Source organism: Sinocyclocheilus grahami, unplaced genomic scaffold, assembly GCF_001515645.1.
Source record: "Sinocyclocheilus grahami isolate Dianchi unplaced genomic scaffold, SAMN03320097.WGS_v1.1 scaffold164.1, whole genome shotgun sequence".
NCBI classification, from domain to species: domain Eukaryota; kingdom Metazoa; phylum Chordata; class Actinopteri; order Cypriniformes; family Cyprinidae; genus Sinocyclocheilus; species Sinocyclocheilus grahami.
Window position 1 is genome coordinate 389,490 of NW_015505343.1, and position 23,599 is coordinate 413,088.

Genomic DNA, 23,599 nt, shown 5'->3' on the forward strand with positions numbered 1-23,599 from the left:
TAATTTGTACTACTGTCTGTTCAAAATAAATGAAAAAAACTGTTGTACCGACTGTTTTCTGTTTTCCTGTTGTACCGAAATCGTATGGAAACCGTGACCCCCGAAACGAGGTACATACCAAACGGTGACATCTGTGTTCCAAACCTAATATATATAGAGAGATTTTTTATTTAATTTTTTTGAAATAGAGTGGCATCATGAAAGCATTTTTAACCACATAATTCAAACAAGTACTGATTTATTAGCATTTATTTTTTTCATTTTAATAAGTATTTCATGATGTTTTCATTATCCTTCATTATGTCAAACTCAATATGTACTTACTGTTACTTTATTTTTTGTGGCACAATGTATAGAAACTACAAATAATATACTATAAAAATACATGAATCATACAAATAATATGTACAAAACAAATAAATACCTATAATATTATTTAGCTCAATAAAAATGTTGCACTAAACTTTAACCCTATAACATTCAACTCTAAAACATTTCACAGCTAAACGCACAGGAAAGTCACTCCCAGGTCATTTCTTCTTATGTCACACACACTTCTTGATTCAAGTGTAATGATGGCGCAGTGTCACAAACGAACACAAGCCAGTTTAACAGCACACTAGAGGCGTGGAAAACTAATTGGACACACTCAATCCGGGGAAATGTATTAATTTCTCATTTCAATAATCCAGTGCTGCAGGCTAAAATGCTGACCTTTATGAGGAGGAACATACACTTCCAATTACCCACGATCCTCCGAGGCTGTCTTTGAACACTCTGCTGAACTTTGATAAACATTTATAATAGAAATAAGAATTTTAAGTGCATCAATTACTGAAACCTCCATTTTTTTACTTAAATTGTACTAAAATTAATATTGTTTTTTTCCCGTAATTTTACTATGACAGCAAGTCGAGCAACATCATAAGTTTGAAAGTATTTTAAGAAATTAATTGAATTCAAATGACTGCAAGACTTTTAATTGCCTGAGAACTTCTGACCTTATATTAATAGAAACCGAAAGCCATCGATTGGAATCGCCGCCTCTCTGAAGCTCAGCCTCAATTATTGAACTGAAGAAGAAAACGCAATGACCAATAATACATTACATCATTATCTGGGTCACGACAATCCCTTACGAAGAACATCACCGCTTCAATTACCAAAGGCGGTCTGAGAGATAGTCAAGATTCTCCGCTTCACTTCTCAATTTGAAACCCATTTCAGACAAGAGCCTTTCACTCAAGTCAGCGGCTGATTATTAAACCCTTCATTTACAGTTTGAGCCTTTGGATCTACTGTAACTGTGACAAAATCAGGTCACTCTCTCCATGGCAGGCCTTTCCCACTTCCATCTACGAGCCTGCAGTCAGAAGCACAAACTTTAAATCATGAAATGCCGTCCTAGACCGCATTTCAAAGCATCATAGGTGCTTGAGAAACAAAAGGTTGGAAGAAATAATGCTCCCTTCTAAGATGTTAAAATCTTAAGATGCATCATATGTATCTGAAGACTGCTGCCTATGCAGCCTCATCTCATTAGCATTCGCACAAAGTTTAGATGAATAGTTTTATAGGCACTGAAGCATATATTGACAAAGTGACAGCAACTAATATATAAAAGTAATTTGTACGCTCAGCTTTAGAAACATAAAAAACGTTATATTTTAATACCTTTATAAATATATTTATATAATTATTTTTTACAATTAAATAGACATTTCTGAATCCCTACCCTAAACACTTCTCAACAACAGTGTTATTTTAATACTACTAAAATATTAATATTTCAAATTAGGTTTTGTTTTTATATTTTCAGTTTTCATTTTAGTTATTTTGTCATGTGCTTTTGCCATCTATTTCAGTTTTAGTTACTTTAGTACTTCAATGTAAACCTGTTTTATCGCCCGTTTCGTCTCTAATTTTCTAAGGTTTTATCTATACTATTTAATTTCTGCTTTATTTTATTTAACACTATATGTTTTACGTTTTTGTTTTAGTTAACAATAAAAGCACTACTCGAAAAAATCTAAAAGTGTGTATATTTGTAAGATTTTTTTTTACGTTTTAAAGCGTGTGTCTATATAAATATGATTAAGTAATAATTACATGATTCTAAAATGTGAAAGTTTAGACATTGGTGGAATGGATGAACGAACGAATGAACTCAAAACGACTTGAATATAGTACCAGAAACTTCACAAAACAGAATAAAAAAAGTTAAATGTAATGACATTGAGCTTTTTTAATCATTAACTTCTTATTAAATACAATAAAATCAACCTATTAATCCAGTCAAATTCAATATTATACGAACATAAAATAATTCATAAAACATGCGCTTCTAATATGTTCATACCCAGTGGGCCTCATTCATGAAACACGAGCAGAATTCATTTTTGTGTAAAGCCGTTCTGACGTAAACTTTTGCATTCATGAAAATTTTTGTATTTTCAAAATGTTAGTTGGTACGAAAGAAATGTACACCTGCTCCCTTCCACGTGAAAATGGTGCATAACATGTTCTTTTTGGCAAACTGATGACACTGAATTTTGATGCACTGCCATTATAATATTTTCGTATAATAAGTTTGTTTGCTCCATTTATTTTTATTTTTGGTAGCTGAGGGATGATAAACTGTTTAGCTTTGGGTAAAACGCAGCGCTTGTCGCTGTCACTTTCTACCCAGCTGTCCAATCAATGGAGGAGGGGCGGGACAAATACTACACCGACCAATCATCCGACTTGTACAACAACTGAACAACAATAGAGAAGCTAATATTGCTGGTTACTGCATTTTTATATTCAGTAATATTCTTCAAAATGAGATATTATTAATAAGTTACTGCCGTGGATATTCCTAATCATAGCAACCAAAGCATCTCCGCAAACAAACAAACAAACTAACGCTGTGCCACCAAAGTGTTCTCAAGCGCCACCAGCTGGCCGTTTTCAGAAGAGCGCCTGACATTTTTCAGCTGGCTAAAAACTATTTGGTGGACACACGTTATTGAATATTTATTGTTAGCCATATGTTCTATTACTCTTTTTTTTTTTTTTTTGCATTTATGCAATATAGTCCAGAATATTCCACTGCGTTCCTGGACACGTGATTTGCGTAGCTGTAATTCATAGGCGCGGATTATGCTAATTGTGAATGAGCATGAACAAGCGCCATATTTACGAATGATTGAAATTCATTAACATACACAGGTTAAACTATCAAATCGAAAGTTTACGAAGCGTTTGTGAATCCGGAGGAGAGTTTTCGGGAAGGTCAGTTTTACGCGCGAATTAATCAGAATTTACTCCTATATTTACGAATGTTTCATGAATGAGGCCCAATGTGTGTACATTTCAGATGTATAAAAAATGTATTTGCAGTAGAACCACACTTTGCATATGAACACCTGCTATTACTAATGAGCGAATGAACTTGCTGTATTTTGGAACGACGGAGCTTTTGATTGACAGTGTAGGACATCGATTCACATTCAGGACAGGACTAGAGACAGAATGTGCTTCTCCCAAACATAATCGAGTACACACACACACACACACAGGGCAGCGGACAGTGATGGATCTTATTCCTTTTAATGCTGGCCTCTGTTTTCCAGCATTTGCAGTATGACAGTAGCAAAGCGCCGGCTGTCAGAGAGAATCTCTGATTCCTTCAGTGGCCCCTGCAATCTCTCGCTACCCATCATTTTCCTCTTCTTTCCAATTTCACTACTCTTGCCATCTCTCGTTTCTTATTTCAGCTTTCCCTCTCTCTGAATGCCATATTAATGCGCAACTATTGGTGTATGTTGGTATACAGCGGGAGCTCGGCTGCACTTCAAAGTGAAAGAAACCGTCCTCATCCTCGTTTGACAGACAGATAAGAGTGACCTTGAGCCCGGGCGCTCCTGAAGGCAACGGGTGACCTTGGTTGGGACGAGCAAGAGAGGATGGATGAGACATGTGTGAGGGGACAGAAGTCAGCGTGAGGTCTGCTGCTTTCAAACGGGTCCAATCAGCTCCACACAGCCGCTAATAAAGGCTGATCTGAGCGCAGCAGTGGGCTCCTGGTGCGTGTCATCCGTGAATGATTACAAAAGACGTTATATTTTAGTCAGGTTGTGAGTTTGCAAGAAGAGACAGACTGGGTACAAAAGGTACTACAGAGACGTATTTCTTCTCTCTGTTGTGTTGTCTTCACTGGATGCACGCAAATACAAATACAGCACGAGCGGTGCAGTCAGATTCACCAACAAACGAGGCTGCCTACATATGAGTGAAGCCTTTGATGAATAGCAATGTGTAAGATGACTTTTCATGTGTTTTAAATGTACAAGACGTGTTTTCTAACCCTGTGTAATTTTTTTATGTGACTTATTTTAGAATGTTTCACATTCCTATATAGCCTCAAGCTTTTACACAGGACACTTTTTACTCGTTACAATTTACTAGTCGGATTTAACAGTGAATTCACCCTATTCTCCTGAAGTGAGTGGCGGTAAGCTGAAAATAATATACAATGTTTTTTGTGTTTTTGTATGATCAAGTTTCACGATTTGTCATTCTGAATAAGTCTGATAACAATTAGTGAGGTTAATGCTTCATTTGGGCTAATTTGAGGAAATTATTCTGCCAATTTTATAGGAAAAAGCATTTCTCACTGTAGCATGTGATTGCAGAAATTTCCTTCAGCAGACAGACACACAAAACTAGTACACCCTTGTGAAAAATAAATTCTTTACTGACTCTGACTCTAATATTAAATGTATATTCTGAGAAAATACAATGTTTTCTGACCTTAGATGCATTCAAACCTGTTGTAGGGGACTCCAACACAATATTAGGACGCTTTAAACTACCATATGACCTGCTCTTTAAGTACACTCCAGTGGCCTTTTGTTTCATTAATATTATATTATCTGTAATAAGTACAGTTATTAGAACTTTTCTTTTAAAATCTGAAGAGCACTACAAGAGCACATTCAATACAATTAAGCACACTTCTTTTTCACAAGGGCATGCTGGGAATTCAAATCACAGTTCAGAGCCAAATAATAGAACGTAAACACAGATCTGTGGTTACTGTGTGTTGCAGACAGTGGATGACTGACCTCTCCCCTCCCTGCGACCCGCCGGGCCACGATCAGCTGAATCATGCCTCTCTTGTTGCCCTCGATGGACATGGATTTGCGGAGGGCCTCCATTGCTTCCTGATTGGTTTTCTCCAGCAGAGACTCTCCATTAACTGCTATCAGCTGGTCATTTATCCTCAGCCGCCCATCCTGTGATTGCACGCACAAGAACATATTAAAAGTGTGGTATATATATGGTTTGGTACTTTGGAATATATGAACATTTAAAAATAAGCATGAGAGATGAGTCCCGTAGCCAATCAGAGAGCTGCTCCTCACCTTGCAGGCGGCTCCTCCAGTGATTATAGACTTGACGAAAATGCCCAGGTCAGCGTGGCTCTCTTTCGATCTATTGCCCTTGACGCTGACCCCTAACCCGGCCGATCCCGAGTCACTGAGAGGGATTTCAAACGTCATAAACTCCCGCGTTCCATCCGGGGTCAAAATTAAGTCATCTTGTTCTTTCTAAAGTGATAAAGAATAGGTCAAATGATATTGATGAGTTAAACATAGAAAGTGTATTTATTTATTTTTTTCAATATTAAAATATTTTTTTCACAATTTAATATGCATCTAAAAATAAGCCACTCATTCCACCAAAGTATATGAACACTGACTGTGTCCAAATCATCTTAATCAGCCCAGCAAAGCAACAATTTAACCAATGGCATGAGTTTGGGGTGGGGCTTTCTGTCTGTTTGACCAATGACAGGCTGGGAAAGTATGGAAGCTTGTTTCCATCATTTCTCTCACAATTCAAACTTTATTCTTGCAATTCTGAGAAAAAAAAATCTGAATTGTGAAACAAACTTGTGTTTGGTTTCTGTCATGGAATATTTGTTTTCCTCAATTGCAAGTTTGTAGCTCACAACCCCTACTTTATTTTCGCAATTGATAGAAGAGTTTCTATCTGGCTTAATTTAATTTTAATTCTGACTTTATAGCTCACAATGACTTTTTTTCTCTCAAAATTGCCAGAAAAAGACTGAATTGTGAGATATAAACTCAGAATTGCAAGAAAAAAAAGCCAGAATGTATTCATTCATTCCGAATTGGTTCATTCATTCATAATTTTTTCGCCTGTGGTGGAAACAAGCATCTATTGGACAGTGTTTGGAGGATACCTGTTTGAAAACAATCATTTTGCAGATCCATTTTGTGACACAAGTGGTGTATAAAATGACATACCTCAGCTTTAATAAAAAACAAAAGTGCATAAAGCTAAAAATGTAACAAAAGGCATCAAATGAAAACATTATTCTTAAAAAAAAAAATAGTTTTGTCACTTTATAAAGGAAGGATGCTCACAGTAGCTAAATATGATACATTTTAATCCATCATTTCAGCATATTTACTGCCAGGGGACTACAAATATTCATCAAAAACATCATTAACTCAAAGCTGACACATTAATAAAATGACATTCAAGATGAACAAAATGAATATAATAGTATGAACACAATAAACACGGTTGAATTCTAGAGCTGTGAGAGGTGGGGAGAGATTAACACAGCGGGATCACATGACTCATTAAACCGGATGTTTACGATGGTTATAATGGAGATCTGTGTTAGCACCCGTTCAGTGGGCGCTGTCCTGTTATACACAGGGACAATCGAATCACAGCGCAGAGTCAAACCCATCATATATAGCACCCTACAGAAATACATTTCCATATCACTATACATCATATCTGGACCCTGACGTCGTTTCTAGCTGGTCAAGTAAACCAAGTTTCAGCCTAGTAGATTATCTTGGTCACAGCTGACCAGCAAAAATCCAGCTACTGTGTTCCAAAATCAGCTTTTTTTCCCAGCAGGTAAGTCATTAAAAGGTGTTTCAATGGAGAAAATTCCACTCTGTATAACACTTTTATACAAAGCAAAGGTAAAGTGTTTTAAGAAAGGTTCAGCACACACACACACACACAGAGCTGAAGAATGCCAGGTGCTTGGCTTTAGTCCAGCTGCCGAGAGCAAAGAGGCTGGAGACGAGTTATAGAGATTCAGCCAAGCATTCAGGTGAGGCCCCTATCTCTCCTTCCTTTCATAATACACCTCACACACTCACTCACTCACACACACACACACCATCAACCCGTGCCTGAGTGGTTGCTATGGCAACACAGGTGTCTCTCAGCAGACAAAAGCAGCTCTCAAGTTGAGAACCAACATCCAGGTGAAGGCGGCGGAAAAGAACACATGCGGCGGCGTCATCCGCAGACGCTAACGCAGCGTTCACGCGTGTGATTTTCACCCAGTCATTTAGTTCCTGTCACACCGTCAACAAGTACGCAAAAGGACCGCAGTCTTTCAGACTGACACAATGAAGAGCCTCTCATCAGCTCGCCCTCGTTCCCCTAGAGAGGCCCGGCGGCCGGAACTCATATGCATTATGGATAGAAACATGAAAAAGACATCTTTCTGAGTTTTACTCCAATTCTCGCCTTTGACAGATAACAGTTTTGTCGGTTGTTCCGTGGCAACCGAGAAATAACATGTCAAGCACTTGAAGGAGTTGTGCAGAGCTGTCGGTAAAGAGCCTCATCATTTACAGCTTTATTTTGCTGGGCGTGTTATTTAGAGGAGCTCAGACATATAATAATCACAGACTGTACTAATGCTTGGGGAAATTACAACACTGCAGTTTTATAATGTGCAATGTGTAGTGATAAATCAAACGGAAGAGAAAAGGTTCCAGATTATATCCATCAATCAATCAAAAGTGAAACTGATAGACAACGTCCACAAATGATCAAATTCAGTTATCTATCAGCCTCGTTATAACCAAACAGCAAACGCAACCAAACGAATAAATGACGATTCAGACAATTTTACAAAACGTTTAACGTTTTCTTAAGAAATGTGAGTTATGCTTGTCTGTCCGAAAAAAATGGCATGACAAAGCAAGAGTGGAAGTTTAATAAGGTATGGAATTGATAAAAAATCAATTATAAACCGGATAGTTCCGGTCCTTGATTCTGATTGGTTGAACCAAGTTCGAAGCTGTTGTAAATTACTCAACAAACACACACCTTTGTTTACATTTGTGTCTTGCTCGGCAACCACTTTGTTGGAACCACAACCGTTTCTGAGGAACTACATTGTTTGGCGGAAGAATAATGGTTTTATTAATATCATTGCACTTTATTTGCTCTGTTTTATTCTGTGAAACTCCGCTTCGCGTCGTGCCTAACAACGCCCCTTAGTTGTTACAAAATCCCCTGTAAACCATGGCTTCTTGGGGCTTATTGCTTTAACAAAACAAAGAAAGCAAAATAAAGCAAAGCAAAGCAAAAAAATAAAAAAATAAATAAAACAAAGCCAAAACAAAACAATGCAATGAAAGCATAATAAAGAAAAGCAAATCAAAACAAAACAGAGGTAAATGAACAAACAAGAATGAACAAAAGACTAATCATTTAAAAATCTATAAAAACAAAAGAAATAACTAAAGAAAAAAGGAAATAACTCACCAAAATAAACACATCTTTCCTCAATGAGTTGCATGAATGTTGATATTATTCGTGTCAGTTTTCACACCTGGCTCGTTTGGAGCATTTGTTTCTGAACCTGGCATGCTCGGTTTGTTTCAGCATACATGAACACAGCAATTGCACCTGAATCCGCACCAAAATAATCAGTCCTAAATAACTGAAACTGACTGAAAACAAACTCTTACAATTCGACTGTGATGAGAAAGTAATCCAACCCAATGGACCAACGATTCCAAGTTGTATCATAATTCAAAATAAGAAATGTGTTACATAAAAAGCAGCAGTGTGAGCACATTATTGACTTGCATAAACACATTTTGGTATACTTTAAATTGCTGCCTTGTAAAAGTGAACTGAACCAAAAAAGTAGAAAATGCAACATTTTTTTAAATGATCTACAGGTCTGAAAACACCCTAAAGGTGTGATCAAATTAGCAAAATTTTGGAAAAACGTTTGATTGTCCTTTGTAAATAGTGACGTGTGAAGCACAGTTCAGACTTAGTTCACTTTTAAACTAAGCAGCTTTCTGCTCTGCACTCAACAAGGTGAATTTGAGTTACCAACTTGAACCCATTGCAAAATCTGCAGGCAAAAATCTTTCACCTTAAAACTAAATTCTTGCTTGTACTGAAGTTGACCATGAAGCTTCAGTATGCCAAGTCAGAAGAAGTACTGTACCTGCGCTACACGTGTCTTAAAACCAAATTTCTCAGCCACACTGAGTCTACGTGTAGGTTCAAGGATCCGCAAGCTGTGAGTCTGAAAAGCTAAACAGCTCCAATTATCTGGCCCCAAAGTCACTGTGAAGATTTATAACATGTAGCAGTTTGTTTGAAGGTCTAAAATTGTGTTACAAACAGCTGGTTCATTTTCATAAGCCTTCACAACACTGTACATTTCTTTCACACAGTGACAGAGGAAAAATGCATGACTTTATAAAAGGTGCATCGAGCTCAACCTGGTCCATTGTGCTCAGGAGAAATTAATTCATTTCACAAGCTGACTGGATGGTGTGCATTCATTACATGCTTTTGTTTCCAGAGTGAGCTTGAATTATACTGTCAGTGCACAGACAATGAAGAGAAGAGCCCATGAGAGATAAGACAGCGTCTGAACACACACAGAGAGAAGAGCAGACGTCTAGCATTCACTCTTATACTCCACTGGGACTTGCAGACAGATTATACAGAAATAAAAAGAACAATTATGAGTGAATGAATGAAAGAAACAACGAACAAACAACAGTTCAAATAAAAGAAAAATAGCATAACTTATGAAATAAACACACTTTCAAAAGAACTAAAAGATAGAATGCATTGATGAACAAACACATAAAAAACACCCTCAAAACAAATCAGTGAACACAGAAAAAAACATCAAAAAAACTAGAAAAATAAAACTAACCAATAAACAAAAACAAACAAAATAGAACAAACATGAAAAAAAATAGAGGGACAAAGGGATTAAGGAAGGAAAAGAAAGAAACTAAAATGTAAATTTTGCTCAAGAAAGAAAGAGAGAGAGAGAGAGAGAGAGAGAGAGAGAGAGAGAAAGAAAGAAAGTAGGACATACAGACAGACAAAAGCATGGAAGCCTGTTTCCGCCACTGAATAAAAAAAAAACTTTGTCACAATTACGACTTTTCTTCTAGCAATTGCGAGTTTACATCTCACAATTCTGAAAAGAAACAAAGAAACAAAAATATAAATTTTGCTCTAGAGAGAAAGAGAGAAAGAGAGAGAGAGAGAGAGAGAGAGAGAGAGAGAGAGAAAGAAAGAAAGTAGGACATACAGACAGACAAAAGCATGGAAGCCTGTTTCCGCCACTGAATAAAAAAAAAACTTTGTCACAATTACGACTTTTCTTCTAGCAATTGCGAGTTTACATCTCACAATTCTGACTTTTTTCTCAGAATTATGAGATATAAACTTGCAATTGTAAGTAATAAAGTCAGAATTGCAAGATACTGTATAAACACCCAATTCTGAGAAATGAAGACTAAATTATGAGATATAAACTCATAATTGCAAGAAAAAAAGTCGAAATTGTGAGATAAAATGTCATAATTGCTTTTTTTTGTTCAGTAGCAGAAACGGGCTTACATAAGAAACAGAACAAAAGTAAAAATGTAACAAAAATCATACATTTATCAAATAAACACTCTTTCAAAAGAAAAAAGAATAACGAACAAACAAACATAGAAACCAAAATCAAAGGAAAAACACCCTCAAAATAAACAAATAACAAAAAGAAAATGAAGATAAAACAAACAAGCGGAAGGAAAACAAAAGACTCCGCAAGTAACAACAATTTAAAAGGAATAAACTATTTAGCAAACAAAAAAAGAAAGAATAAACAACGGAGAGATGGAAGAAATGAAGGAAGTAAAAGAAAGAATTTTAAATATAAATGTTGCTCTCTAGACAACAAAGAACTAAAAGTTAAAATAAATGATTGAACAAGCAAACCAAAAACAAAAGACAAAACAGACAAATGAAAAAAGAACAAAAAGAAAGAATGAACAAACAAATCAGTGAAAGCAGAAATGAGGAAATAGTGACAAAAACAACAAGCTTAAAAAAAATGTAATGAACAAACTTGAGAAAAAATAAACAATGTAATGGAGGGATGAAGAAAGTAAAATAGTGAAATGAAAATATAAATATTGCTCTCTATCTTCAAACTGCTGCCGAGGTTTGAAACAATTAGCATGGCTGAAACTTTCTCGCCCGAACGGGGCAACGACATAAAGGTCACTGGAAATGAATTTAAGAGGCTAAAAGAAATCAGTCAAGTATGTAATTGCAAAGAAGGCCTGTGCATGATAAGTATAGAAACGTGAAATTTCTCACCACTGTTTCTTTGGCCCGCCACCTTCTGATAAAGACTGCATATTAAACACCACCGACTAATGCACATTCAAGACTTTCAAGTACAATTAGACCAGAAGACCCGAGAACGAGAGAGAGAAGGAGATTAGATGAGACATTCAAAGCTTGGGGAGGAAGCGAGGAGCGAAAGAACCGTCACAGCTCAGCACCTAAAGCCAAGGTGACACTGAAGAAGTCAAACTCCTCATTTATACATATTTTTACAAGGAACCAAATTCCCAACACGAGGTCAAAAGAAGAAAGCAAAAGATGTTAGCAACATTGCAGGGCTGCACGGTAATGGTTAAACAGTTGATCATGATTATTCTGCTCAAAACTACTATCACGATTCTTCTCATTTTATGTTGTTTTTTACAGTTGATCAAAGTTATTGCACTTTCACATAAGCACAAATCAAAAGAACGTCAACTTGCATGCTTTGCTTACAGATTCAGTCACCGTGAACAAAGTCATCGAAAACATGAAAAATCTTGCATTAAGCTATAAATAAATTATAAACTTTAACATCACGATTTTCTGTAAAGCTGCTTTGACGTGTATTGTAAAAAGCGCTATAAAATTTACTTAAATGGACTTTTATGGATGACTATATCAGCTTAACACATTGTGCAGGTTATATTTTAAACAATTTATCATGCAAAGTGCTCAGAGTTACAATCAAAGAAGAGGAATAAAATACAGATTAAATAATTGAATAAACATGTCTAGCTGAAGTAATCGAAATAAGATTCAAAGCATACAATAAACAAAACCGATTTTTAAAAAAACAAACAAAAAAAATTTGGGAATGGGAATCCTGCAGCTGTCGGCTGTGATTGGACGGGGAGAAAATTGAGCTAGGTTTTATTCCTTTTGGGTGGGTTCTGCATTGGCTTTGGGCTGGAATTTTTCTGTGACCTGGCAACCCCTGTGTATTGCAGAGAGTGCGTCTTGTGCATGGTTGCCAAGTTGTGAAGATTAAACCACTGATCAGAAACTGTATCGATTTATGAAAAATGCCCTGATTAGAGGATTTAAACTGTTAAAATCAGCAGAAATCCTGACAACGATTAAAATATGATGCATCCTACAGCCCACTTAAGTGTGCTGATCTTATTTTGATTATACTTAATAAGCTATATACCTAGGATGTTATTTTTAATAACGAGCCAATATTTGATCATTACCAGCATTGTGTTGTACATATAAACGCGTGTGTGCTACAAGGACGGCATCGTGGTTGAGACCTAACTGTGCTTGACTACACCACATGCTCTCAGCAAGCTCTGCCTGTCCCAAAACTGCTCTAAACGAGCTTGTTTATCAGCGCTGTACAGCGGCCGCTCCATATGAACAGCTAGGCTAATTGCTGTCACAGCTGAGAGAAAAAGTGCTAAACAAAAACAGGTGGCAGCTCAAAACTGTTTTGTGAAACGAAAAAAAAAAAAAATGCTATTGTCTTCCAATGCACTTTGCGACATTAGGCTTAATTATGGAAGTGCTTGGCTTTCCCAATCTGCAGCCGCACGAACTGGCACGTTTTAAATGCGGCCCATAAAAGCACTCGTGAAGAGAACGGCTGCTCGTCTGCAAACTGTGGGGAAAAGAGAGGGAGAGAAAGAGGAAAAAACAAGGGAACGATTTCAGGGGAGTAAAAAGGGTTCGAACAAGCAATTGAACTTAAGCGTGCCAGTCTGGCTAATGGAGACGGGTGAGGTAATTTTCACAGTAGGGATGCCAGGCGTAGTGCTTAAAAAGAGAGAGCGACTCGCCATGCTTGACTATCCTAAAAAAATATGGGCTCGGGATGAAGAGGAGATTGGGATGAGCGGTTAATGGATGTCGCATTTGCAGCTTGGGAGGTTTTGTGACCTGCTGTGTCAAAAACTGAGTTTATGCGGATACCTTTAAGACATATGCATCTGTTTTGAATTCTGATCGTAGTTTCAGACTTTAAAACATGCCTGATTTTCTATTCATTTACATAGTGCTGTGGTTAGCTCCATGCATTTTTTTTACCTATATAAATTAATTAATGCCCAAATAAAATAAAAATATTAATAATAATAATAATATAGTGGCCAAAGTTAACACTACTACGTGCTAATTAGCTAGCAAGCTATTTGTTTGGTTTCATGCATTGCCTGTCTGGGGAAAAATTCTGACGAAAATATGTGGAAAATAAAAAAGAAAGAAAATTTTTTTTGAGGGAGGACAAAGGAAAAAAAAGACAACAAAAGAAAAAGAAAAAAAAACAGAAAGTAACAATCAAAAGATCTTACAAAAGAATAAAAAAGAAATTATAAATTATAAAATAAAGAAAGAAGACTAACAAAAGAAAGAATAAATTAATTAAATCAAAAAAACTACTGAAAAACGATGTCAAAAAAACTAAAGAACAAACAAACTTAATTAATGAAGGGAAAGAAAGAAAGAGAAATTTAAATATAAAATTTGCTCTCAAAATTTCACAATCAATCATATTAATTAGTATATTTAATACATATTTGTAATTATTTTGATTATTATTTATATTATTTGATGTGGAGAACAAACAAACAGAATAATGGTGCAAATTCATAAAATAATGTGTCACTTTTGTGTCAGTTATTTTACCTACATCATTCTGAATAAGTTCATATATTATACAAACCTTATTCAGAACTTTCAAAGACTTCAAAAGTGTTCTTCTTCTTTCTTTTCTCAATGAATAATAACAGCGACTGCTTTAAGGGTCTTACAGTACTATATTTTCTCAGCAGGTGTGAGAGAGCCAAGGTCCTAGTGAATGTGATAATTCATTCGCCGTTAAAAAACCCAGAAAGACTACCAAGTTACAAATAGAGCCTGATAGCTATCTTGGCTCAGAGAGGGCTCCGTTCCCATGGTACAGAGTCCATTTTGCCGTCACGACATCTCCGATGACACACTCTGGCCAACAGCTGCCTGCCAGCAAGGACAGCGACAGGACCGCAGGTCTCGCATGCGCAGAAACTGTAGAGAGTTACCTCACTACAACTATGACAAAGGCTTACAGGCATAACATAACTTTGAAAGAAAGATAATTATATCAGAGCCACTTTTAGAGACCCAACAAAGAGGAAACTTCATCTGAACGTTTGGTCGTCTTCTTAATAATTCCCTAAGGATCTGACTGTGGTGTGGAGATGGATGGGATGCGGTCAGGGTTATGACAGATGAAACCAACGGGCTGTAATTTGGGACAAAACCGTGGAGACACACCCATTAAATAAGAAAGGGGCTAATTATCTTAATCAAGCGGGATGCCCTCTTGCCCATGCTCACTTCCTCCACTGGCCGTTGCTATGGAAACAGTCAAATGGGTTGGTAACACAACAGATCTGGACATCATATGACACGCCAAAGTCACATAAGAGCGTCATTTGTGCTTCAGGGGCGGCTCATCAGCAATCAGCACAGAACAACACCTGTCTGCAATCAACACATCCATCTACGGAACAGTCCACCAGGATTAAAATCACAGCTCTGGCAATTATTATAAAGCTGGGCAGAGCTGTGGATACGACATACACTTCAAAAACTTTCATTTAAAGGAACCCCCCCCCCAAAAAAAACTGTAAATTTGCTGACAATTTACTCACTCTCAGGCCGTCCAAGATTAGGATGAGTTTGTTTCTTCATCAGATTTGGAAAAATGCAGCATTGCATCAGTGTCTCAGCAATGGATGCTCTGCAGTGAATGGGTGCCGTCAGAATGAGAGTCCAAACAGCTGATAAAAACATCACAATAATCCACAAGTAACCCACAGCACTCCAGTCCATCAGTTAATGTCTAGTGAACCAAAAGGCTAAATGTTTATAATAAACAAATTCATCTTTAAGACATTTTTTATTTTAATTTCAAACTGTCGCTTCTGGATAAATCCATTATAATGTTTCCTGTCCTGTGAAAAATCCACCCACGTGTTTTTTTTTTTTAGAGCTTTTTGGCTTGTAAACTGTGTTTGATCTGTGCAGATTTCTCTCCTGATTCAGACAAGTACACTTTTATACTAGAAGAAAATGGATTATGGACTCGTATTTTAGCCAGAGGTGACCGTTTCAAATTAAAATTAAACATTTCTGAAAATGTTTCCTGTCCTGTGAAAAATCCACCCACGTGTTTTTTTTTTTAGAGCTTTTTGGCTTGTAAACTGTGTTTGATCTGTGCAGATTTCTCTCCTGATTCAGACAAGTACACTTTTATACTAGAAGAAAATGGATTATGGACTCGTATTTTAGCCAGAGGTGACCGTTTCAAATTAAAATTAAACATTTCTGAATGATGGATTAGTTTCAGCTTTTGTCTTCTCCAGATGTGAACTGATGGACTGGAGTGGTGATTATTGTGATGTTTTTATCAACTGTTTGGACTCTCATTCTGACGGCACCCATTCACTGCAGAGCATCCATTGCTGAGTGCTACATTACTGTGTAAAAACTGTACACCGTGCTAGGCTGTATACTGCATACTATGACGTCATGATATTTGCACAATTTTAATTTGCCTTATTTAATTTACCTACTTGCATACTTAATGGATATTGTCATCTTTCTTGCACTTTTAGCTTTATAAACGCAATTAAACCAAGAATGAAAGAGAATTCAAGTATTTTAAAATGCATTTCAAGTTAAGCTTCTTTTAACTTGACAATCACTATCTGAAACTCAAAACAGTGAGATGTACTGCAACTATCAAAAACGTCCATCTAACATTTGTATTTAGAGCAACAATTAAAAAATAGCGTAGATGGACACAGCATTTGTATACAACATATTATAGTTCCTTACTTCTTAAAAACAGCAGGCAGTATACCATTGTGAACACACCAATGCTGTCTATGTTTTAAGGCTACCTGTGAATGATTGCTACAGCTCTCGGGCAATCAGAGGCACTTGTTGAGCACGAACAAACATACTTCCTTCTTCCCAGAGCTTACAAAAGAGCTCTCTCAACCATTCCCATCAAAACATCCAGCAATCTCTAATTTAACAACTCTAGTCTAGTCTCTAGTGTTCAGGTAACATGCTGATTTGATTTCTTCCCCCTTTGAGTTACTAAACTTTCCCACATCCAGTGGGAAGCAAATATGGATGCAAGGGGAAATAAACGTCGAAATCTGACCTTTCTGTTGGCACTAGAAAAGACGAGTGTGCAAGTGTGAGTGTACAAAGTGATTCTGAGAAATGAAGATATTATCTGCTGTGAATAATTGCAAACATTTGAGAAGAAACAAAAGTTGGATTGTTGTTGTCGTTTCCTAACAATTTAACATTCACAAAATCCTTCCAAAGATCATTTAAAAATAGAAATGTTTTTCAGTGAGAGACATTGGAACAAAACAGGAAATGAGCAACAATAACTCAATAACAATAACTTGCATAGTTCTGAAACAATTTCAGAAAAAAACAACAGATTTTCAGATGACTGGCAAAACGGGCGCCACTAGCGGGATATCAAGCCAACTCATCAGCCGTATTAAAATAGAACCTGTCACACATTTGTCTGGATCTGGCCTCAATAGACACCATAAATCCAACTGTCAGTAGACATCAGCGTTCAAATTAATTGCACAATTAAGATTCTCTTAGCTTGGCAGATCCAGCCTCTAATGGATCCGTGAAAAGTCTGAACTGGTCATGAAGAGGAATTTAATGTAGTGTTTAATTACTGTTCTGTGCCGAGCTGAAACAAGTTTCCCGTACACCCTGTCATCTGGACCGTTCTGGGAGAGTTTGGATTGGACTGGCGCAGCCAAGAGCTTTGACGAGTTGCAGTTATTGTATGTTTGAACAAGGCAACAGTCGTGAGCATCAACTCCAGCTTGGAGAGAGCTCCAATTGACTACAGATGGGCGTATTATTTGAACGTGAATACAAAAAGCTCATCGTCATTCATAGGGTTATTTTCAGGGAAGCTGAGCCAGAAAATGATGCATATGAAATAGTTTCAAGAGTACAAAAAGGCTTTGAGATCAAGTTTTCCAAACAAACCAACTCGAAACTGCGAGAGATTTCATTCGGATCTGTCAAGTTTTCCATGAAAGAATTCAACAGGCTCATTGGAGACTTCCTGCAGTCAAGAATAGGGCTGTGCATTTTGGTAATTCGGGCTACTCAAGTGCTCTACAGATAAATCAGCCACAAGTATTTGGGGTGAGCCATGGGTGCACCATTTTATATTGCCAATCTATGTACAATAGCATCAGATAGAGAATTAAGATGTGTCAAATTCACAAAAAGGTTCAACTGTGAAAATGCCTCAAGAACCATGTTTTCTATTCCATTCCTTGCAATTAGTCACATTCCATCTAGCAGGGATGTGCAAAACTACATATTTTCAATATCGACTAGTTGGATGTTTGCCTAAACAAAGTCCACCTCACTAGTCAATTAGTTGAGTGTTAGACCACTAGTCTACTATTCAAGAGTACAAAAAGGCTTTGAGATCAAGTTTTCCAAACAAACCAACTCGAAACTGCGAGAGATTTCATTCGGATCTGTCAAGTTTTCCATGAAAGAATTCAACAGGCTCATTGGAGACTTCCTGCAGTCAAGAATAGGGCTGTGCATTTTGGTAATTCGGGCTACTCAAGTGCTCTACAGATAAATCAGCCACAAGTATTTGGGGTGAGCCATGGGTGCACCATTTTATATTGCCAATCTATGTACAATAGCATCAGATAGAGAATTAAGATGTGTCAAATTCACAAAAAGGTTCAACTGTGAAAATGCCTCAAGAACCATGTTTTCTATTCCATTCCTTGCAATTAGTCACATTCCATCTAGAAGGGATGTGCAAAACTACATATTTTCAATATCGACTAGTTGGATGTTTGCCTAAACAAAGTCCACCTCACTAGTCAATTAGTTGAGTGTTGGACTACTAGTCTACTTGTAACCATGGAATTATGGCTCTGCGATTAAACTCCCGAAAAAAAAACGCAGTAGTGGTCGGTAACTCTGGTGTAATTTGAACGGGAGCGGGCGGTTAAACGAATTGTATCCTCACGAATGAAAAAAAGAAATAACATTTTTGTACATTTTTATTTTCTCTGAGATTTTTTTTTCCAACTGTGTTGCATAACATGTTTTGTGTCTTAAGATAATTCATATAAGTCAAAGTCAATAAATTCAAGACTCTTGACAAGACGAATAAAATAACATACAATTTTGTGCAGACTACACTTTTATTTGTCAGCCTATCTCTCTTTCTTTCAGTAGCGGAAATTTAAATGTGAGATTCTGGAAACGAGATCTAAATTTAGCGGGAAAGCTAAACGCTTTACTTTGGTCGGGAAGAAAATTATTCTAAGCGGACAGCGGGTGAACAAAGAGTTAATATATAGCGGGAGCGGGTGGGTGCGGAATAGAACCTTGCGGGAGCGGGACTAAAAAAACAGTCCCGTGCAGACCTCTACCATAGCACATCCCCACAATCTAGCTGCTTTCAAATGCAAGAATATGAGTGTTAAGCACAAAGGAAGTCACTATGTACAGTGTCCATTCTGGGTTAAGAAGAAAAAGTAAGTAAATAAATAAATAAATAAAGCAAGCAAAAAAACAAAACAAAATAGAAGCAAAGCAAAGTAAAAGCAAAGTGAAACAAAACAAAAGCAAAGCAAAGTGAAACAAAACAAAGGTAAAGCAAAAGCAAAACAAAATAAAAGCAAAGCAAAGCAAAACAAAACAAAACAAAAGCAAAGTAAAACAAAGGAAAGCAAACAAAACAAAGCAAAGCAAAACCAAAACAAATCCAAACAAGGCATCCCCATCTGTCCATCCCCACTCAAGATTCCTTGCTGCTACCAGTTACTTGAATCAACATGCTAATGTCAATCAACACACCTTCATCTTTAGCTGAAGCTTTGGAGGTAATTCCTATTTACTTTTGTTCCTTTGTTTCCTTCTACCTGGTGTCGCTGATGATTTCACAATGAGTAATTTATTTTGCGGAGGGAAGGAGGTGATATACAATCTCCGCTTATCGCTCTGGCTTAGCAGCGGTTGCAAACACACGTAACTTCTGAGCGTTCTTCAGCAGTGCCCACTGGGAGATCAAAAGGAACGATAAATTGCAGCCGGTGCAGACCAGACAGCCGGCAGAAGAGCGCGGTGGGCTTTTTGTTTACACGATGGAATTGCTTGTGTGTGTGTTGTGTTGCTCTAATGCTCTCACGCCGCCGCTGGCCACATTAGTGTGCTGGATAATTGTGTTTTCTGACATGAATAATTCAGCAGCAGGGTGTTTGTCAGGCCTCGGAGTGTGTCCGTGAGTGTGTGTCTCATCGAAGTGGCAAGGTAAGATTTCATCAAGTGCAGGATGTCTGTCAAAACACGTTTGCTCCAATGCCGCTGTTGTCAGTTCTCTCTTTTCCCGTCTTTTCTCCACAGTGGAGTTTTTGATGGCTCCCTGAGATGCCTATCACATCTCTCATTCTTTCCCTCTCTCTCCATCTTCTGTCCTATCCATCTCCCGCTGAGTCGCGCTCCCTCCCTCTCCTCCCAGATCCTCCCACTTTCATCATTTCTCCTATTCCTTCACCCACACTGACTATCCAACGCTCCTCTGACATCCCTTTTTTCAGTTCTGAAACACAAATGAATGGCTTATATTCAAGGCTCTCTTCCAATTTCCGAAATAAACAAACCTGATGCAAATGTTAAGATGGCAAGGTGCTCCATAGTCTCAGACGTCACTGCCGTAGAGCGCCAACAGACAGTTTGAGGCCAATTTTATGCATGCGGCACACATAATGAAGCTCTTGCTAAATCCAATCTGATTAGCTTTACACAAATCCTGAGCATTTGTGCATACAGGATTTTACTGAACTGCAGAAAACAAAGCCCTATTTACAAGTTTGCAGACTTCTTCAGTGGCCCATTTCCAAAGATGAACTTGTTGATAGATTTGCCAACATGTTCTCACTCCCAACTCGTCACATACTGACGCTTGCTCAGGATCCCTTGGCGTCAGTTTTTAACGCACTGGGTACCCTTTAAGGATATTTTTTTCAATTTGCGGGTTACTCCATTACCTCAATTGTTTGCCTTGTGTGTCAGATCCAGACGCACTTGATTCTTTGCATGCATTTGCAAAAAGTAAGTACCTAACCACAACTACAATTTCTCAACAATATAAAACATGTAACAGGGCAGATAAAAGTACAGTCACAGAAATGTATTGCAAAACTGACCAGCAAACAGTATAAGTATTATAATCAACTTATGTTATATTCCAAGTCTTATGAAGCCATACAGAGTGAAACTTAAGGTTTTAATCACTCAAAATGTTAACATTAACAAAGTCATATCTCATTCAAAAGATAAATCTTAACATTAACATATTGCAATCGGTCACAAAATACATAAGAGTCAATGCAATTTTGCAATCAAACCTGATGTAATGCTTCTTCAGGTGTGATTTTTGATGTGTTTGTGATTTGAACATGGGGATGAGGGCCGTGATAATTTTTGGGTCTGTTCCTCATGCAAATTATTCATTTGGCTTCAGAAGATCTTGAATATTTGTAATTTTTTTAATAATAAATTGTGACTATATTTGCATACGTCTGTTCTATCCTTTGTTTTATATTGACAAATGGTAAGTTTTACGGATTGCGTTGGGTTAGGTGGTCAAAATCAAAATAGAGTAATTATACATCAATATATGATTTCTTGACTATATATTTCCAGTGACCTGTCTGTGCATTGATGTAAGACCTAGAGTACCCTGCATTATGCGCAGTGCATTAAAAAGTGACGCAAGTGTCCTGACCAAGCGTCCACATGTGACGAGTTGGGAGTGAGAACAGGTTAGATTTGCAGAGGTTCTGAGGTACAGAAAAAATACAGAAATGGAGAAAAAAATCCTTGGAAGAAACCAGGCTCAGATGGGCGATCAGTTCTCCTTTGGCCTAAGTGAATGCCAGAGGAGAATTGGTCACCTCTTCTGGTCCTCCATCTGAGCCAGAGGTAAAGAGAACTGGTCCCCCATCTGAGCCTGGCTTCTCCCAAGGTTTTTTTCTCCATTTCTGTCACCTGATGGAGTTTGAATTCCTTGCCACTGTCGCCTTTTGGCTTGCTTAGTTGGGGCCTGAAAGACACTTAGCTTTCAGTAATGTATCGAAATGACCACACTGACACCATCAGATGAGAAGAAAACTTGATATCAGTCGTGGTACATCACACCGGCATTAGGTGGGAAAGCAAGGGTTGTAGTCTGTACAACAAAGACTTCACTAAGACTGACCCCAGAATGGGTCAAATTTGTCAGCGAGCCTCAATCTACCTGTCACGAGCAGAAAACCAAGCAACAACTCAGTTGTTTATAGATCAGTAATCTCGTGAGTATCTGACACTGACCATGACACACAGCACTTTGAGTGCCACATGACCTATAATTGCACTCAACTAACACCAGCCCCTCAGCCACACTCCAAGGACAGCGCTTCATCGATTCCAGCTCAACAGTCTCTTTGGAGTTCACTGAACATGCCCATGGTGCGGCCTCCTTCTCTCACTTCTCTTTCTCTTTTTCTCTAAAGGGCAAGGGCCGGCCGTGGGCATCAAAGCTCATTTTTCTGTGGCTCCCTCAGGACCAGACTTCGGCTGTGAGCAAAGGTTAAAGCTGACGCCCCTATCAATAAGTCACTGCCTCTGACGTTCGCACTTTCGCAAAATGTCTGCAATTCCCTCAATGCCTCGGAGGCTAATCGTATGCATGCAGATAAATGAAAATAAAAAAACAAGATCTCTCAGCACGTTAGCGGTTAGCATTGCTTGTTTTTATGTCCCGTTTCATTAAAAAGCCTCCGTTCTGTTACTTTCTCTCCTGATGTCATTATAATAATTTGACGTTAATTGCGTTTTGCATTCGAATATCATAAAGCATAGACTAAATGCTTGGCTGTGTTGATTTATTAGACTGTAACCTGTCACTGTGGCAGAGTGTGTCACTCAGTCTTTTGATTTAGAACTTCCCCAATGATGCGCTAATAGTCTGGCACTGTGATTGGCTCACATGACAACGTTCCCATAGCATCATATTAAACCACCATGCTCTCTCTCCCTCACGCAGACCTACAAAATAGCATCAATAACCCTCCGCTGTCCTCTCTCTCTCCACTTTATTTGCAATAACTGTCAGCAGTAGAGCGATGCGTTTGTAATCTGATTTTTATGAACATACTTGTATGGATTATTGAGATCCTTTAATGCCTGAATGGGGTGCGTTGAAAAGCCGAAGCTTCCTGAATGTTAATGTGACAATAAGAGTAATGAAGCGTCCAACAGTTTATCTCTTCCCTCGCTTTCTCTCTTCCCACCCCTGTCGTTCTGATGTCTTAAACTCCACATTTTAAGGGGGAGTTGATGAGAAACGAGGTGGAGCGGGAGACTTGGTGAAACTGTGTCTTCATTGATGGTGTCTTTAATCAAATCTTGCCGGAGCCAGAGAAAGGAAGTCAAACCACATCTTCACCCGCTCTCAATCACCCCAAGCTTAAATAAGTCCAAAATCAATCAGCCTGCGTTTGAACTCGCTACCGGGGATGTGTTATTCAAGCCTCTACGAAGATGCCGCTCATCAAAACACGCTGGACTCTTCGATTGGTTTGGGTGTGCACATTATGGTATTTTGTATCCTTTTAAGAGAAATAGCAGATTTCTTAACACTCTGCAATCGAGTGACAAAGACATAGTCCAACCCAGTCCTGTGGCGACTTCTCTGAAAAACTATGTTGTGACACTTTCAAAATGGAAAGTCTAAAAGCATGTTAAATTTGATCTAAAATAGAAACACATGAATCTGGCAATGTTTTATTATGTTGGCCGTTGTATCCATCATGGCATTTCAGAAATGAAACATCCTGTAAGTTGCGCTAAATTGTTAATGCTGTATTGCAGGGGTGCCCAAACTCGGTCCTGGAGGGCCGGTGTCCTGCAGAGTTTAGCTCCGACCCTAATTAAACACACCTGAACCAGCTAATCAAGCTCTTATAGGCATACTAGAAACTTCCCAGCAGGTGTGTTGAGGCAAGTTGGAGCTAAACTCTGCAGGACACCGGCCCTCCAGGAC

General features: G+C 37.9%; 1 protein-coding gene across 1 annotated transcript in view; it reads right to left on the reverse strand.

Moving 5' to 3' along the window:
• The window catches only part of pard3aa (par-3 family cell polarity regulator alpha, a), a 515,464-nt gene that overhangs the window by 230,292 nt on the left and 261,573 nt on the right, over window positions 1-23,599 (reverse strand). Inside the window, exons 11-12 of the mRNA XM_016282712.1 lie at window positions 5,412-5,597; window positions 5,112-5,282 (exon numbers count right to left, since the gene is read on the reverse strand). Coding sequence (XP_016138198.1) covers window positions 5,112-5,282; window positions 5,412-5,597 — 357 coding nt within the window. The remainder of the gene's footprint in view (window positions 1-5,111; window positions 5,283-5,411; window positions 5,598-23,599) is intronic.